This window comes from Salvelinus sp. IW2-2015, linkage group LG20 (assembly GCF_002910315.2).
Source record: "Salvelinus sp. IW2-2015 linkage group LG20, ASM291031v2, whole genome shotgun sequence".
NCBI lineage: Eukaryota > Metazoa > Chordata > Actinopteri > Salmoniformes > Salmonidae > Salvelinus > Salvelinus sp. IW2-2015.
Genome location: NC_036860.1, coordinates 15,242,410 through 15,262,268, shown reverse-complemented (window position 1 = coordinate 15,262,268; position 19,859 = coordinate 15,242,410). Strand labels below are relative to the sequence as shown.

General features: G+C 43.3%; 1 protein-coding gene across 1 annotated transcript in view; it reads left to right on the top strand.

The window, feature by feature from the left end:
• trpm4a (transient receptor potential cation channel, subfamily M, member 4a) overlaps positions 1 to 19,859 on the top strand; it is a 64,261-nt gene that overhangs the window by 8,868 nt on the left and 35,534 nt on the right. Inside the window, 5 exon segments of the mRNA XM_070449811.1 lie at positions 7,316 to 7,377; positions 7,528 to 7,705; positions 10,766 to 10,946; positions 15,548 to 15,717; positions 16,303 to 16,480. Coding sequence (XP_070305912.1) covers positions 7,316 to 7,377; positions 7,528 to 7,705; positions 10,766 to 10,946; positions 15,548 to 15,717; positions 16,303 to 16,480 — 769 coding nt within the window.

Here is a 19,859-nt window from a genome sequence, read left to right as displayed (position 1 = left end):
TATCAGCAGTGTAAAGGGGGGGGGGGGACAATGCAAATAGTCTGGGTAGCCATTTGATTAGATTTGCAGGAGTCTTATGGCTTGGAGGTAGAAGCTGTTTAGAAGCCTCTTGGACCTAGACTTGGCACTCCGGTACCGCTTGCCGTGCGGTAGCAGAGAGAACAGTCTATGACTACGGTGGCTGAAGTCTTTGACAATTTTTAGGGCCTTCCTCTGACACCGCCCGGTATAGAGGTCCTGGATGGCAGGAAGCTTGGCCCCAGTGATGTACTGGGCCGTATGCACTACCCTCTGTAGTGCCTTGTCTGGTGAGTATGCAGGCCATGGAGGAACTGTGACATTTTCAGCTTCCAGGAATTGTGTACAGATTCTTGCGACATGCATTATCATGCTGAAACTTTTTATTTAACCTTTATTTAACTAGGCAAGTCAGTTAAGAACAAATTCTTATTTACAATGACGGCCTACCCCGGCCAAACCCTAACCCGGACGACGCTGGGCCAATTGTGCACCGCCCTATGGGACTCCCAATCACAGCGGTTGTGATACAGCCTGGAATCGAACCAGGGTCTGTAGTGACACCTCTAGCACTGAGATGCAGTGCCTTAGACCGCTGCGCCACTCGGGAGCCCAGATGAGGTTATGGCGGCGAGTGAATGGCGCGACAATGATCCTCAGGATCTCGGCACGGTATCTCTGTGCATTCAAATTGCCATCGATAAAACGCAATTGTGTTCGTGGTCCGTAGTTTATGCCTGCAAATACCATAACCCCACTCCCACCATGGGTCACTCTGCTCACCCACACGCCATTCACACTGTCTGCCATCTGCCCATTACAGTTGCAACTGGGATTCATCCGTGAAGAGCTCACTTCTCCAGCATGCCAGTGGCCATCGAAGGTGAGAATTTGCCCACTGAAGTTGGTTGTGACACCAAACTGCAGTCAGGTTAAGACCCTGGTGAGGACGACGAGCACGCAGATAAGCTTCCCTGAGATGGTTTATCACAGTTTGTGCAGAAATTGTTTGGTTGTGCAAACCCAGTTTCATCAGCTGTCCGGGCGGCTGCCCTCAGACGATCCTACAGGTTCTGGACTGGCATGATTACAAGTGGTGTATGGATGTGAGGCCGGTTGGACGTACTGCCAAATTTTCTAAAACAACGTTGGAGGCGGCTTATGGTAGAGAAATTAACATTTAATTATATTTCAACAGCTCCGGTGGCTATTCCTGCAGTCAGCATGCCAATTGCACGCTCCCTCAAAACTTCAGAAATCTGTAGCATTGTGTTGTGTGACAAAACTCCACATTTTAGGGTGGCCTTTTATTGCCCCCAGCACAAGTTGCACCTGCGTAATGATCATACCGTTTAATCAGCTTCTTGATATGCCACACCTGTCAGGTGGATAGATGATCTTGGCGAAGGAGAAATGCTCAGTAACATGAATGTAAACAAAATGTGAGAGAAATAAGCTTTTTGTGCATATGAAAAATGCCTGGGATCATTTATTTCAGCTCATGAAACACTTTACATGTTGTCTTTATATTTTTGTTCAGTGTAGTTTTAAACTTATTTTGAGCAATTAAAAAAAAAAGAATATGCCTAGGCCTATTCAGGGAGAGAAGCATCAATCGGTCCTCTTGCTTGCTGAAAGGCTATGAAATAGACTACAACTGTGGCAATGAACWAGCGGAGAAGTTTGAATGGCGAGAGCAACGTGTAGCTCTGGTGTGATGTGATCACATTGGCTAAGTTGATACATTGCTGCACTGATGCATTGCAAACGTAAAAAACGGGCAGTGAAAAATGCATGAATTCATTGACACAACGAACCCACAGACCTGTCAGTAGCCGTGCGCGAATAACAATTTATATTGGTCAACGGCCTATTTTCAGATGTCAAAAGACGGCCAAATCAAACCTGTTCGAATAAATAGTTGACGGATTGCAGCAGGTCGATATTTTGCCATTGGTGTTAGATGTGTCATAAACAAGATGTCCTCTTAATTTGTTTCGTCCGAGTAAAATAATGGAGGTCCCTCTTGTCTTGACCAATTTTGGTAAAATCCTCCTTTAGTTTTAATGCCCTCCCCCCTCTTGTTTGGAATAACCTGCAAAATTCCTTGCATCTTTATTCCCTCGTGTCGCTAGGGCAGTTTAGGACTCTGGTGTTAAAGGAGAATTCTGAAGTAAATCTCTTGTTTTGATGTAAATGACATGTTATAGAAGGGTCCAGACACTTTTTTTGTGATTTGGCTTATGAGGTGGAAGTTACCACTAAGGACTCCAAGTCAAAGTTAAATTAGCATATCTTTATTATCACGGCCAGAGAGGTTACAACCAACTTAATTCTCAAAGTACAAGTCTGTCAGAACCTCTGAAGGGGTGCTCCCCTTCAGCACTCTTTATACTCATGCCCAAACTAGGAGTCTCTGCTCTCAGGGCGCAATAGGCTGATCATGATCTTGCACACATAGTTTCTAGGCGTTGGGCCAAAGTAACTATATGTTCCCTTCTTTCTGTTCTTCTATCAGTCCTCTCCCTGAGAGCAGTCACAGAACATCCTAACACAATAATCAGGAAACAACACACTACATGTAGTCACGCATTTGCAGAGACACAGAGGACACAAAAAATGTCCACTACACTTGCTTTTGAGAAACTTACCGCAGCCGCAATTCACTTTCTCATTGCTCGTTGTGCAGTATCAGGGCATGCAAAAGACATGCTCCAAAAACACCCAAATACGTCCTTCTAGAAACAGAAATGGTCTGAGTATAGTGATGTAGGTCTTTAGATGTTGTACACATTAAATTGTGCCATTCTGAACTTAATCCGCAACGTTATATTCCATTTTATGCAAGCCGTTTCTTCTACAAGCTGTACTGCGCAGGATGTGTCTTGTACTATAGGGACACACTCGACCTGCACAGCTGTATGGGGGAAACAACGCAACTTGACCAAAATTGATATTTTAAAATCTCTACCCCCTTTCTTCCTCTTTCTACCTCTGTATCTTATGATCTCTGACATCAGTGCGCTGTTACTGAGTGTACAAAACATTAGGAACACCTGCTTTTTCCATGACAGACTGACCAGGTGAATCCAGGTGAAAGCTATGATCCCTTATTGATGTCACTTGTTAAATCCACTTCAGTCAGTGTAGATGAAGGGGAGGAGACACGTTAAAGAAGGATTTTAAAATATTGAGACATTTATTGTGTATGTGTGCCATTCAGAAGGTGAATGGGCAAGACAGAAGATTTAAGCACCTTTGAACGCGGTATGGCAGTAGGTGCCAGGCACACCGGTTTGATTGTGTCAAGAACTGCAGGGTTTTTCACGCTCAACAGTTTCTCGTGTGTATCAAGAATGGTCCACCACCCAAAGGACATCCAGCCAAATTGACACAACTGTGGGAAGCATTAGAGTCGACATGGGCCAGCATCCTTGTGGAACGCTTTCAACACCTTCCAGAGTCCATGCCTAGACAAATTGAGGGCAAAAGGGGATGCAACTCAATATTAGGAAAATGTTCCTAATGTTTTGTGCACTCAGTTAAAGTCCTCAGATGACCCAAAATCCCTAGCAGCCCGCGCACAATAACGTGTGTTCAGTCCACACATACACTACTTAGGTATTCCCCACATTTACTGCAGTTTTTTTAATCACTTTTGGTGCTTTTGTAACAGTACTCTTCTTGCGTTGTGTACAATCAATCATCGACACGAACTCCAACTTGTATCACCAGTCATGGAGCTTTATTCTGATAGAAACAGCACATAATTGCACGTCATGCAATGCACGGCTCACCATCCAACTCTGCACTCACGCACTGTACAAAATATACGAAACCCCCCACCAGACACAGTAAGTTGCTAGCTAGTATTAGCGGGAATTCTCTACAACAAAATGCACAACAAATATTCACCAAAAAACGCTGCATCTTARGTGTGATGTTCGAATAACATTTACAAACAAATTGATATAAATTGTACATTTAAATCATCACTTGGGATTATAAAAATCACTTTTGACGTACAGTGCTTTGCACCCAACAACTTACCGCTGTTTTGGTGCTTGTTCACTGGGACGATTCTAACTGAAACATCCTCCCTCGTAAGCAAGCTACGCAAACCAGCCAATAAGATGCCATGTTGAGTAGGTGAAGGCAAGACAAAACTAAAACCAAAAACCCATTGGCCAATATCACCAATATCACCAATATAACCCTGTTACACTATTTTCACAAGTATGTGGGGAATTTTCTAAACAAAACTCTAAACTGGTAATGCATTCAGTCTTGCATTCAAAACCTTTCATTGTGTATTAATTTTGTTTGTAGACATCTTTCACCACACAACCATTGATCCAACATATACAGTTGAAGTCAGAAGTTTACATACACCTTAGCCAAATACATTTAAACTCAGTTTTTCACAATTCCTGACATTTAATCCAAGTAAAAATTCCCTGTCTTAGGTCAGTTAGGATCACCACTTTATTTTAAGAATGTGAAATGTCAGAATAATAGTAGAGAGAATGATCTATTTCAGCTTTTATTTCTTTCATCATATTCCCAGTGGGTCAGAAGTTTACATACACTCAATTAGTATTTGGTAGCATTGCCTTTAAATAGTTTAACTTGAGTCCAATGTTTCGGGTAGCCTTCCACAAGCTTCCCACAATAAATTGGGTGAATTTTTGCCCATTCCTCCTGACAGAGCTGGTGTAACTGAGTCAGGTTTGTAGGCCTCCTTGCTCGCACACGCTTTTTCAGGTCTGCCCACAAATGTTCTATAGGATTGACTTGACTTTGTTGTCCTTAAGCCATTTTGTCACAACTTTGGAAGTATGCTTGGGGTCATTGTCCATTTGGAAGACCCATTTGTGACCAAGCTTTAACTTCCTGACTGATGTCTTGAGATGTTGCTTCAATATATCCACAGAATTTTCCTACCTCATGATGCCATCTATTTTGCGAAGTGCACCAGTCCCTCCTGCAGCAAAGCACTCCCACAACATGATGCTGCCACCCCCGTGCTTCACGGTTGGGAGCAGCCTTTCAGGTTATGTCGATATAGGACTCGTTTTACTGTGGATACAGAGACTTTGTACCCGTTTCCTCCAGCATCTTCACAAGGTCCTTTGCTGTTCTGGGATTGATTTGCGTTTTTCGCACCAAGGTTCATTCATCTCTAGGAGACAGAATGCATCTCCTTCCTGAGCGGTATGACGGCTGCATGGTCCCATGGTGTTTATACTTGCGTACTATTGTTTGTACAGATGAACGTGGTACCTTCAGGCGTTTGGAAATTGCTCCCAAGGATGAACCAGACTTGTGGAGGTCTACAATTATTGTGGAGGTCTTGGCTGATTTATTTTGATTTTCCCATGATGTCAAGCAAAGAGGCACTGGGTTTGAAGGTAGGCCTTGAAATACATCCACAGGTACACCTCTAATTGACTCAAATTATGTCAATTAGCCTATCAGAAGCTTCTAAAGCCATGACATAATTTTCTGGAATTTTCCAAGCTGTTTAAAGGCGCAGTCAACTTACTATATGTAAACTTCTGACCCACTGGAATTGTGATACAGTGAATTATAAGTGAAATAATCTGTCTGTAAACAATTGTTGGAAAAATTACGTGTGTCATGCACAAAGTAGATGTCCTAACCGACTTGCCAAAACTATAGTTTGTTAACAAGAAATATGTGGAGTGGTTGAAAAACAAGTTTTAATGACTCCAACCTAAGTGTATGTAAACTTCCGACTTCAACTGTATGTTTACTGTGAAATATAATGACTACATTCGTTTAATCACCAAAACATAACATAATGATATCGTCGCAATAAAGTTATTTTAACAATCAGTTAATCCAATAGCAAAAAATACAAAATACATGTTTAACAATTGCCCTTTTAATGTAATCTACAGCACTGTAAATGACAGTACCATACACTGTTTTAACATTAGCCAATACACTTGCACCAACCATAAAAATGTACTAAACATCAAATGTCCATCATTTCTTTCCCATGTGTGATTAAAGGTGTGATCATTGAAGGCATCTTTCACAATGTAATCAAATCAAAGACATTTAAGAAACATAATGTTTAGCAGGCACAAGTTTGCATCAATCCTTTCCTAAGGTTTGATGAAGGTTCTCATAGGTTCTCATTGAAATCACAGTAAATTTAACTGTTTATYCACATGGGGGACAAAATCATCAAAGTAGTACATTTGAGTGTATATATAGTGTATATGATTTTTTTTTACAGACATAGATTTGAATTATGAAGTTCTCAAAATCTATATTAGGCAAACCAGTTTACATATAAAATCAATAGGTTTACAAAAAGTTTAGGAGATAATCAATTAAAAGCAMTCGGATTAAGTAAGAGAAACAAATTTTCACAAAAGAGAAAAGACTCATATCAAAAGTAATGTGAGCATTGCATTGTGAAAGGACATTATTTTATTTGAACATTTATTGCAATGTGAAACATGTATTTCTAGATGAAACTGTTTAAATTGGGTGAAAAGGTGACTGTATGATTTTGTGTGTTAATGTGCTTAGAGTTTTTAAACACATTTTTGATGATCTCTTTTGAGTTTTGTTCTAAGAGTTGTGAAAATGTACCCGTATGTTACTTGTGAAAATTGCACCAAAGCGATAAAAAAATGTAACAAAGGGAAGCAGAGCCGAGAGCTGCCCAGTGACACGAGCCTACCAGACGAGCTAAATACCTTCCATGCTCGCTTCGAGGCAAGTAACACTGAAACATGCATGAGAGCATCAGTTGTTTCGGATGACTGTGTGATCACGCTCTCCGCAGCCGATGTGAGTAAGACCTTTAAACAGGTCAACATTCACAAGGCCGCAGGGCCAGACGGATTACCAGGACGTGTACTCCGAGCATGCACTGACCAACTGGCAAGTGTCTTCACTGACATTTTCAACCTCTCCCTGTCTGTGTCTGTAATACCAACATGTTTCAAGCAGACCACCATAGTCCCTGTGCCCAGGAACACTAAGGTAATCTGCCTAAATGACTACAGACCCATAGCACTCACGTCTGTAGCCATGAAATGCTTTGAAAGGCTGGTCATGGCTCACACCAGCACCAAGTTTAGGTTCAAGAGGCTCCTAAACAGCTTCTACAACCAAGCCATAAGACTCCTGAACAGCTAATCAAATGGCTACCCAGCTCATGTACACAGTGTACATCCAGTTTAGCATAAAATTCAACATCTGTAGCTTGTTAGGTAACAGCGACTAACAGTTACCCAATGTCTTTCCCTGACAGAGTTGGATCCCCAAGATCATCAAGAAGAGAGTGTGCACCACATTCATAGAGGACTGTTTTAGGTACAGCCTCTCTCTGGGTCGCCGTGTGTGTCTGTGGTCTGTGTTTTTGATTTTGTGAATTGTCTGTTCACTGTAATGACTGGCTGTGTGTGTGTGTGTGTATATGTGTGCGTATTCATGTGTGTCTTTGTCTCTCTCTGGCCCTGTCAGTAATGGGGCGCTGTGCCAGTGCGGTGGTGTGCGTGAAACACACGGCTCCATTGCTACGGGAGACTATTTCGGGGCAGCCATCGTCAGCCAGTGGGATAGCTCTCAGCACTCCTCAGAGTACCCCACTGACGCCTTCGGACAGTTGGAGTTCGCAGAGGCTGGCAGGAGACACAGCCATGTGGGTAACACACACTCAACTGTGTGCATACACTCATGCACGGGCATGCTAAGAAATACACATGCTAAGACATACAGTACTAGTCAAGGCAAAGAGTGGCTACTTGGAAGAATCTAAAATCTAAAATGTATTTAGATTTGTTTAACACTCTTTTGGTTACTACATGATTTACTACATGAAAATAGTCAAAATAAAGAAAACACTTGAATGAGTAGGTGTGTCCAAACCTTTGACTGGTACTGTACATGGGATTGGTCTCTGTCCCAGGTTGATGACCTGATAGAGGATAGTGTATGTTTGCTCAGTTGGTCCAGCGCTCAATCAATCAGCCCAGGGTATTACTAAAGTATAAATAACACTAGGACACACACACTGCTCTGTCAGTGGCGGGAGGGTGGGTGATTAATGAATTAGATAGTTGGCTTACTGCCCGTCATCTCATAACCATTAAGTGACTCAGCTATACTATATGACCAAAGGATGTGGACACATTCTCGTCAAACATCTAATTCCAATATCATGGGGTTAGTCCCCTCTTTGTTGCTATAACAGCCTCCACTCTTCTGGGAAGGCTTTCCACTAGATGTTGGAACATTGCTGCGGGGACTTGCTTCTATTCAGCCACAAGAGRACTAGTGAGGTCGGGCACTGATGTTGGGCGATTAGGCCAGGCTCTCAGTCGGCGTTCCAATTCATCCCAAAGGTGTTCGATGGGGTTGAGGTCAGAGCTCCAGGAAGGCCAGTCAAGTTCTTCCACACCGATCTCGACAAACCATTTCTATATGGACCCCGCTTTGTGCATGGGTGCATTGTCATGCTGAAACAGGAAAGGGCCTTCCCCAAACTGTTGCCACAAAGTTGGAAGCACAGAATCGTCTAGAATGCTATTGTATGATGTTGCGTTAAAATTTCCCTTCACTGGAAATAAGGGGCCTAGCCCGAACCATGAAAAAGCCCCAGACCATTATTCCCTCCCCCCCAAACTTTACAGTTGGCATAATGCATTGGGGCAGGTAGCGTTCTCTTGGCATCCGCCAAAACCAGATTCGTCCGTCGGATTTCCAGATGGGGAAGCGTGATTCATCACTCCAGAGAACGCGTTTCCACCCCTCCGGAGTCCAATGGCGGCGAGCTTTACACCACTCCAGCCGACACTTGGCATTGTGCATAGAGATCATAGGCTTCCATGGCTGCTCAGCCATGTGCTGACGTTGCTTCCAGAGGCAATTTGGAACTCGGTATTGAGTGATGCAACCGAGGACAGACTATTTTTATGTGCTTCAGCACTCGGTGGTCCCGTTCTGTGAGCTTGTGTGACCTACCACTTCACGGCTGTTCCGGTGTTGCTCCTAGACGTTTCCACCTCCCAATATCAGCGCTTACAGTTGACTAGGGCAGCTCCAGCAGGGCATAAATTTAACAAACTGACTTGTTGGAAAGGTGGCATCCTATGACGGTCCCTCGTTGAAAGTAACTGAGCTCTTCAGTAAGGCCATTCTATTGCCAATTTTTGGAGATTGCATGGCTGTGTGCTCGATATTATACAGTCGTGGCCAAAAGTTTTGAGAATGACACAAATATTAATTTCCACAAAGTTTGCTGCTTGAGTGTCTTTAGATATTTTTGTCAGATGTTACTATGGAATACTGAAGCATAATTACAAGCATTTCATAAGTGTCAAAGGCTTTTATTGACAATAACATGAAGTTGATGCAAAGAGTCCATATTTGCAGTGTTGACCCAAATTTTTCAAGACCTCTGCAATCCGCCCTGGCATCAATTAACTTCTGGGCCACATCCTGACTGATGGCAGCCCATTCTTGCATAATCAATGCTTGGAGTTTGTCAGAATTTGTGGGGTTTTGTTTGTCCACCCGCCTCTTGAGGATTGACCTCAAGTTCTCAATGGGATTAAGGTCTGGGGAGTTTCCTGGCCCAAAATATCGATGTTTTGTTCCCCGAGCCACTTAGTTATTACTTTGCCTTATGGCAAGGTGTCCATCATGCTGGAAAAGGCATTGTTCGTCACCAAACTGTTCCTGCATGGTTGGGAGAAGTTGCTCTCGGAGGATGTGTTGGTACCATTCTTTATTCATGGCTGTGTTCTTAGGCAAAATTGTGAGTGAGCCCACTCCCTTGGCTGAGAAGCAACCCCACACATGAATGGTCTCAGGATGCTTTACTGTTGTCATGACATAGGACTGATGGTAGCGCTCACCTTGTCTTCTCCAGACAAGCTTTTTTCCGGATGCCCCAAACTATCGGAAAGGGGATTCATCAGAGAAAATGACATTACCCCAGTCCTCAGCAGTCCAATCCCTGTACCTTTGCAGAATATCAGTCTGTCCCTGATGTTTTTCCTGGAGAGAAGTGGCTTCTTTGCTGCCCTTCTTGACACCAGGCCATCCTCCAAAAGTCTTCGCCTCACTGTGCGTGCAGATACACTCACACCTGCCTGCTGCCATTCCTGAGCAAGCTCAGGAAACAGGAGGCTCCTGCCCTATGGGCCATTCTGGCTCAGACAAAGCATATTTGTCCAAGGCTTACTTACTTACCTAATTTCATGATGTTATAAGATGCTATAAGTTATGAAACTAATATGTCACTCAAGCATTCATTGACACTAAATGACAACAATGTGAACGTATTTCATTTCAACCTCTTGCTCGTTTACGTCGGGCCTTGTTGCTCCGCCAGTTGCTAGTGAAGTGTCTTTCATATAGACAATGAGAGAGCTTTGACATTGCAGAGGTGAGGTATGAGGCTGTCATATTTATTCATTTCACAGCAGAACGTCTGTCTGGCATTCTATGGAACAATGGTAGAGGAGTCCGTGTTCTAGCAGTGCTGCCAGCCCTCACATCAGTCAGACGGAATGTTCTCACCTGTACCGATATCTCTCTGCCACTGATGAACTACGTCATAGGCAGATGAACCAATTAGCAATTACTTTATGTAGCCGCACCAATTCACCACAGCTTCTTGATAATCCTCAGTTTATTGCGATACTCATTGTCCCCTCCTCCACCTCATCCATTCTTCTCTCTTCCTATTGGTCAGTTCCTGCGCCTGTCGTGCGACACCACCCCTCAGATGGTATACACCCTGATGACAGCCCACTGGGGGGTACCCTCCCCCAACCTGGTGGTTTCTGTGGTGGGGGGTGAGGGGTGCGAGAAAGTCAAGACCTGGGTCAGGGAGGTGCTGAGACAGGGGCTGGTCAGGGCGGCACAGAGCACAGGTGAGACACACATAGACACGGTACTCTGTACCTTAGAGACCGCAGCCCTGTGAACATAGTCATTGAACACCGGTCACTTTAATGTTTACACATTGTTTTACCCACTTTCTATGTATATACTGTATTCTAGTTATTACTCATCCTATATACAGTAACCAGTGCTATACACACTTTTTATATTGAAATACTGTCCATACTGTCTATACACACCATTATATAGAGTATATACACTTAACAAAAAAATAAACGCAACATACAACATTTTCAAAGATTTTACTGAGTTACAGTTCATATAAGTCAGTCAATTGAAATAAATGAATTAGGCCCTAATCTACAGAGTTCTCATGACTGGGAATACAGATATGCAAATGTTGGTCACAGATACCTTAAAAGAAAGGTAGGGGCGTGGATTWAAAAAACTGTCAGTATTTGGTGTGACTACCATTTTCCTGACACATCTCCTTCGCATAGAGTTGATCAGGCTGTTGTTGATTGTGCCCTGAGGAATGTTGTCCCACTCCTCTCCAATGGATGTGTGAAGTTGCTAGATATTGGCGGGAACTGGAACACACGTCGATCCAGAGCATCCCAAACAAGCTCAATGGGGGACATGTCTGGTGAGTATGCAGGCCATGGAATGGTGTACAGATTCTTGCAACATGGGCACGTGCATTATCATGCTGAAACATGAGGTGATGGCAGCGGATGAATGGCACAATAATGGACATCGGGATCTCGTCACGGWATCTCTGTGCATTCAAATTGCCATCGATAAAATGCAAATGTGTTCGTTGTCCATAGCTTATGCCTGCCCATACCATAACCCCACCTCCACCATGGGGCATGCTGTTCACAACGTTGATATCAGCATAGTGCTCGCCTACACGACGCCATCTGCCCGGTACAGTTGAACCTGGGATTCATCCGTGAAGAGCACACTTATCCTCTGCAGCAGAGGTAGCTCTGGGTCTTCCTTTCCTGTGGCGGTCCTCACGAGAGTTCTTGACATTTTACGATTGACTGACCTTATGTCTTAAAGTCATAATGGACTGTAGTTTCTCTTTGCTTATTTGAGCTTTCTTGCCATAAATAGGACTATCTTCTGTATACCACCCCTACCTTGTCACAACACAACTGATTGGCTCAAACGCATTAAGAAGGAAAGAAATTCCACAAATTAACTTTTAACAAGGCACACGTGTTAATTAAAATACATTCCAGGGAATTACCTCATTAAGTTGGTTGAGAGAATGCCAAGTGTGTGCAAAGCTGTCATCAAGGCAAAGGGTGGCTACTTTGAAGAATCTCAAATCTCAAATACTGTATATTTTGATTTGTTTAACACTTTGTTAGTTACTGCATGATTCCTTATGTGTTATTTCATAGCTTTGATGTCTTCACTATTATTCTACAAGGTAAATAATAGTAAAAATAAAGAAAAACCCTGGAATGAGTAGGTGTGTCCAAACATTTGACTGGTGCTGTATATAAAAAATGACAAAATTGTCACGCCCTGACCTTAGTTCCTTTTTTATGTCTCTGTTTTGGTTTGGTCAGGTTGGGGTGGGCATTCTATGTTTTGTTCTATGTTTTGTATTTCTAGGTGTTTGGCCTGGTGTGGTTCTCAATCAGAGGCAGCTGTCTATCGTTGTCTCTGATTGAGAACCATACTTAGGTAGCCTCATTCCCACCTGTACTTGGTGGGTAGTTGTTTTCTGTTTTGTGTATCTCACCTTGCAGAACTGTTTGTTTGTCGCTTTGTTGTTTTTGTTCAAGTGTTCGTATTTATTAAAAGTATTATGAATACTTACCACGCTGCACCTTGGTCCTCTTCTCCTTCTCCCGACAACATTCATTACAGAACTACCCACCACCAAAGGACCAAGCAGCGTGGAAGAATGGACTCCTGGACATGGGAGGAAATCTTGAACGGCAAGGGACCCTGGGCAAAAACGGGGGAGTATCGCCGCCCGAAATCAGAACTGGAGGCAGTGAGAGCTGAGAACCAGCGGTATGAGGGAACACGGCTGGCAAGGAAGCCCGAGAGGCAGCCCCAAAAATGTTTTTGTTGGGGGGGCACACGGGGAGTGTGGCGGAGTCAGGTTGGAGACCTGAGCCCACTCCCCGTGCTTACCGTGGCGAGCATGGGATTGGTCAGGCCCCGTGCTATGGGGTGATGCGCACTGTGTCTCGGCCGAGCATCCACAGGCCGGTGTGCTCGGTGCCAGCATCCCGCATTTGCCGGGTGGAAGCTGGCATCCAGCCAGAACGGGTGGGGCCAGATCTGCGCTCGAGACCGTCAGTGCGCCTCCACGGCCCAGTGTATCCGGTGCCTCGGCCAAGGACAAGGCCTCCTGCATGTCTCCCCAGCCTGGTGAGTCCTGTGCCTGCGCCGAGAATTAACCCTCCTATATGTCTCCCCAGCCTGGTGAGTCCTGTGCCTTCTCCCAGAGCCAGGCCTCCTGTGTGTCTCTCCACTCCAGTGATGATCCATGGCACGAAGCCTCCAGTGATGATCCATGGCACGAAACCTCCAGTGATGATCCATGGCACGAAGCCACCAGTGATGATCCATGGCACGAAGCCTCCAGTGATGATCCATGGCACGAAGCCTCCAGTGCATGATCCATGGCAAGAAGCCTCCAGTGATGATCCATGGCACGAGGCCTCTGGTGGTGATCCATGGCACGAGGCTCCGGTGGTGATCCATGGCACGAGGCCTCCAGTGGTGAAACATGGCGAAGCGGCCAGAGTCTCCCTCCTGTCCGGAGCTGCCAGAGTCTCCCTCCTGTCCGGAGCTGCCAGAGTCTCCCTCCTGTCCGGGCTGCCAGAGTCTCTCCTCCTGTCCGGGCAGCCAGAGTCTCCCTCCTGTCCGGAGCAGCCAGAGTCTCCTCCTGTCCGGAGCAGCCAGAGTCTCCCTCCTGTCCGGAGCAGCCAGAGTCTCCCTCCTGTCTGGGGCCCGCTGCTAGGGTCGGTGGCGAGGGGGGGGTACTGTCACGCCCTGACCTAAGTTCCTTTTTTATGTCTCTATTTTGGTTTGGTCAGGGGTGAGTTGGGGTGGGCATTCTATGTTTTGTTCTATGTTTTGTATTCTAGGTGTTTGGCCTGGTGTGGTTCTCAATCAGAGGCAGCTGTCTATCGTTGTCTCTGATTGAGAACCATACTTAGGTAGCCTCATTCCCACCTGTATTTGGTGGGTAGTAGTTTTCTGTTTTGTGTATTGCACCTTGCAGAACTGTTCATTTGTCGCTTTGTTGTTTTTGTTCAAGTGTTCGTATTTATTAAAAGTATTATGAATACTTACCACGCTGCACCTTGGTCTTCTTCTCCTTCTCCCGACGACATTCGTTACAAAAATAACTGAGGAGGATGGTCCTCCCCTTCCTCCTCTGATATATGTGTATATATATATATATTCCAGGACTCTGACATTGCTCGCTTTGATACTCTATTACCTTTTGGATTATGAGTGTATTGTTTTGTATTGCTAGGATTACTGCACTGAAACACAAGCATTTCGCTGCACTTGCGATAACATCTGTATACATGACAAATAAACTTTGATTGATTTGATTTGACACACACACACCCAGGTGTCCTGGGTTTGACGTTGGTCAGGGCGGAACAGGGCACAGGTGAGAATAACGCCCATTCCGTTTCATCTATTTGTTTAATATATCATGAATTCATATATGTGATCCCATTAAGATGAACCACGGAACTGATGATTTTCTGGCAGAAATACTGTACCTAGCCCCATGATCCACTGAGGACAAACAGCATGSTTGTTTTATCGATATTTATATACGATCCTATGACATCAATACATGAGGTATTTACTTTCATGACGTATTGTAGGGACAGAGCGGATCAGGTGTAATTAAAAGTATGTCCGTTCTACCAATCAGTGTTGCATTGCTGTTGTAATTTACCCTCCTTCTCCTCCTCCTCTTCCTTTTCCTTCTCTTCCTCCTCTGTCTGTATGGGTTAAAAGTTTACAGGACACATGACCATCTAGGCCAGACAGTTGTTGATTAAAGCAAGGCAGGGCAATAAGCAGGTTGTCCATAGAGCATAAAGTTAGCAGACACAGCAATGGTAAGATGCCAACCAGTAGAACAGGATATACTTTGAGTAAGTGTAAATAAGTGCATGTAGTTCAGAATTCAAATTAAGTATTTTAAACATCCTTCCTGGGCCTGATTCCAAAACATTATAATTTATTTGATGTCATCTTTCACTGCCAGTTACATATTTTCACAGTGCCCTTGACTCATAACCAACAAGCTTATGTTTCTTATCTGTCTATTGTCCGTTGTATATGATCCTGTTGGTAAGAATGTGGTGTTTGCTATTCCAAGGTTGTGGGTTCAATTCCTGCAGGGGTCACATTTATGCACTCACTGTACTACAAGTTGCTTTGAATAATGACGTCTGCTAAGTGGCATATTATAGTTGTGTCATAAACATTTCTCTCATGCTCTCTCTCACGCCCTCACTTCCCCCTCCCCCCTTTCTCCCCATATCTCTCGCTCCCTCTTTTTTATTTTTTCCCACTCATTCCCTCTTCCTTCTCCCTCTCCCTCCCCCCTCTCTCCCAGGGGCGTGGATAGTGACTGGGGGGCTGAGGGAGGGAGTGAGTCATTGTGTTGGGGAAGCAGTGAGGGATCATGCAGCGGCGGCCTCCTCCCTGTCCCAGAAGAAAGTCATCGCTGTGGGCATGGCCCCCTGGGGGTTGGTGCACAACAGACAGCAGCTCATCAACGCACAGGTACATTTACGCACATGCACACACACACAATGTTCAATGTATACAGAATTAAACATGCACGTGACACAGACATAGAAAGACACACACACATAGGAATGCATTGGAACACGCTACTGTACACTGACACCATATACAATTGTAGAATTTTGTTCACTTTCATCTCTCCCCTCTGCCTATTACTCACTTTCCTAATTTATTTCTGTCCCCTTCCTTCTCCTTTTTATCCCTTCTCTCTTTCACTCTATTTCTTTCTCTCTTTCAATAAGATGTCCTTTTACATCGGGAAATTCAAAACCACAGGAAATCAAATTAATAACAACGAGGACTTTTTATTACACAAGGGATGGGAATCACAATGTCTTCTTCTCTCTCMCTCTCTCACTATGTCTCTCTCTCTGTTTCTCTCCCTCTCTCTCTACCCTCCTTTCTCTACCCTGATCTCTCTCCCCTCTTCCTTTACCCCTTTTCTCCTCCTCTGATCCCATTCCCTACCCATAATCTCTCTCGCACACCCCCCTCTCTCTCACACATTCTCTAACCCTCCCCCCCACACAATCTATCTTTCTCTACGCCTCTCCTCCACAGGGTAGTTTTCCAGCGCGGTATTATGCCCAGAACACATCCCGTGACTCGTGCTGCCTGGATAATAACTACCAGGCCTTCCTGCTGGTGGATGATGGGAGTGTAGGCCGGCGGGGAGGGGAGATGGCCTTCAGGGCCAAGATGGAGGACTACATCTCCCACCAACGCACAGGCATCTGGGGTGAGACACAGCCCAGCTAGCACATAACGTTCTGAGAACCATCTGTTTCTAAGAGCTTGGTGAGAGTGTAGTRGTTCTATGGTTATTTTGCATTCAACCTTCCTACAACTTTCTGGGAATGGTGCAGGATAGTTACTTGGCTTTCAGCACATTTAAGGAACTTGACAAAAAATCTTTATTTTCTTGGTATTTCATTGCTTCATCAGAATGTTTCCTAAAAGCTCAAACATGATTACATTTAATTTCAATTCTAGGAACGTTCTCCAACTGGTTTGACATTGTGAAAGTTCTCGAATAGTTCAAAGAATGTTAAGAAACAATGTTCTTCTGTGGGAATTTCAGTACTTCAGCATAAAGTTTCCTACAGGTTTTCTCATGGTTTGGATTAAAGACATTAAAGACATGTTCTCAAATTGTTCCGATAACGTTAAGAAAAAAGTTTTTCTGTGGGAATTGCAGTACTTCCACAGAACATTCCACACAAGTGCCTATGTGGTTCTATTTAATGTAATATTTTTACTATATTCTGGAAAAAATGTTTTCAGAACGTTCAGAGAATGTAAGGTTCTTGGCAATATTCTGGGAATACTCTCTATATCCTCTATCTTGTTAAATGTGTTCAGGTGTGTTGGTGTTTTGGCCCATTAATTAGCAACACCCGATCTTAATGAGTGTTTCTTTCCTTTGAAATGGGGTCTGTTTGAACAGACTAAAATTAACAGCTTTGTATGCGTAAAAAAACATAGCATGCTAGCTCCATCCTAGTGCTGCAGTCGTCTAATAACATGGCTAGAGAACAAAAGATCATAGGTTTGAATTTCACTGATGCTCTGTCTCAATAAAAAAAATGGTTGCATGATTAATGCCTACGGAAATTAATTTCCATGTTTCTTATCTGTTCTTGGAGTTTAAAAAAGTTAATCCCAAAAAATCTATCTCTTATTGAAACATTCAGTCATAATTTTAAGGAAGTTGTTCAAAAACCTCCAAATAACCTCTAATTTCCATTCACAGAGCGTTAATAAAACCTCCCAAGAAAATGTTCTCAGAACCTCCCTACAACCTAAAAATAAACGTTCCCAGAACAGGCTAAATTGTCACTTCTGTTCTCGGAATGTTTAAAACACGTTTTGGCGGTCAGAAACCTATGGCTTCGTTCCCACAACCAATGTGAAACTAAAAAACATACGTTCCCAAGGAACCAAATGTGATAGCTGTGTGTGCAATAATATTGTTTAACATGATTTTTCAATGACTACCTGATCTCTGTACCCCACACATACAATTATGTGTAAGGTCCCTGTCGAGCAGTGAATTTCAAACACAGATTCAACCACATAGACCAGGGAGGTTTGGAATGCCTCGCAAAGAAGGGCACCTATTGGTAGATGGGTAAAAAAATAAAAAGCACACATTAAATATCCAGTCACTAGATACAGGTGTCCTTCCTAACTTAAATTTCTGGAGAGGAAGGAAACTGCTCAGGGATTTTACCATGAGGCCAATGGTGACTTTAAAAGAGTTACAGAGTTTATTAATGACCGTGATAGGAGAAAACAGGATAGATCATCAACATTCTAGTTACTCCACAATACTAACCTAATTGACAGAGTGAAAAGGAAGCCTGTACAGATACAAATATTCCAAAACACCCATCCTGTTTGCAACAAGGCACTAAAGTAATACTGCAAAAAATGTGTCTGTTTGGGGCAAATCCAATACAACACAGCATGTTCAAGCATAGTGGTGGCTACATCATGGTATGGGTATTCTTGTAATCATTAAGGACTGGGGAGTTTTTCAGGATAAAAACATTTATGAAATACAGCTAATTACAGGCAAAATCCTAGAGGAAAACCTGGCTCAGTCGGCTTTCTACCAGACACTTGAAGATGAATTCACCTTTCAGCAGGACAATAACCTAAAACACAAGGACAAGGCTTACCAAGAAGACAATGAATGTTCCTGAGGGGCCGAGTTACAGTTTTGACTTAAATCTACCTGAAAATGGTTATCTAGCAATGATCAACAACCAATTTGACAGAGCTTGAAGAACTTTGAAAAGAATAATGGACAAATGTTGCACAATCCTGGTGTGGAAAGCTCTTAGAGACTTACCCAGAAAGAATCACAGCTGTAATCGCTACTCATAGCAGTAAGGTGCTTCTACAAAGTATTGACTCAGGGGAGTGAATACTTATGTAAATGAGATATGCCAAGTGTGCTTGATAAATAGGGAAAATCAGCACACAAGCAATAATGYCATTATAATGAATATACACATCAATATGACAGCAGTCAAAAATAGTCAATTCTCAGTTGGAGCAAGCCCATGTCACATAAACAACGAAAGCTGGTGATTGCGTTGCTGATTTAGTTTTTTACTTGAGATGTAGGGCCTGCTCTCTCACTGATGACATTTTGTGCTGATAATCGGTCTGTAGCATTGTCACCAGCATGTTTTATCCAAACAGTGTTTTCCTTTCATTTGGTGGTGGTGCAAGCACCTGCTCAGTGCGCACCATTCTGTCATTTTTTGCGGTTAGGCCTCGGAGCTGTAGGTTCAAGCTGAGGCTCAGAATCAGAAGAATAATCATCAGAGATGTCATCATGATTTATTTCTTCCCCACCATCTGAGTCATTTTCATTCAGATTTTGTCGCAACGCTAACGCAGCATGTGCATCCATTCGTCTTGGTCTTCTTACCATTGCAAATGATGCACGTTCTCACTGTGTACTCCAAGTAGGCCAGAGTAGACTATAAAACTGTTTGGAGGCTACATATAATTTTGAGATTATAATAGAATAAATCAATACAATAGAATGGCCCTACCCTACATAATAATGCGTATTTCGCTTCCCCTCGCTTATCAACTCAATTCAATTCAATTCAATTTGCTTTATTGGCATGACGTAACAATGTACATATTGCCAAAGCTTACTTTGGATATTTACAACATGAAAATAATAAGAATCAAAGTTGACAACAGTAACAACAATAACCAAGGGTCAAAATAACCATACATTGAACAAAAGCAATAAGCATACAGTAGAGGACATGTGCAGGTTGATTGGTCTGTCAGACAGTGTCCCTCATTTTATGGCAGGCAGCAACTCACCCATTCTCTCCCTTTCTCCCCATCATGCTTTACATTTATATAATCTGTTGTTAAAAGTGTGAAATTAGTTTCGGTATAGTTTAGGTTCAGTTTCGAAGCAATTACCAAGGCGGTTATCAACTAGACACGGCACCTTCAACTATCAATATTTTAATATTTTATTTTGATGGGCAAGGAGGGCCCGCCTTTGCTAGCGTTTTTTTTTTCACCTTTATTTAACCAGGTAGGCTAGTTGAGAACAAGTTCTCATTTACAACTGC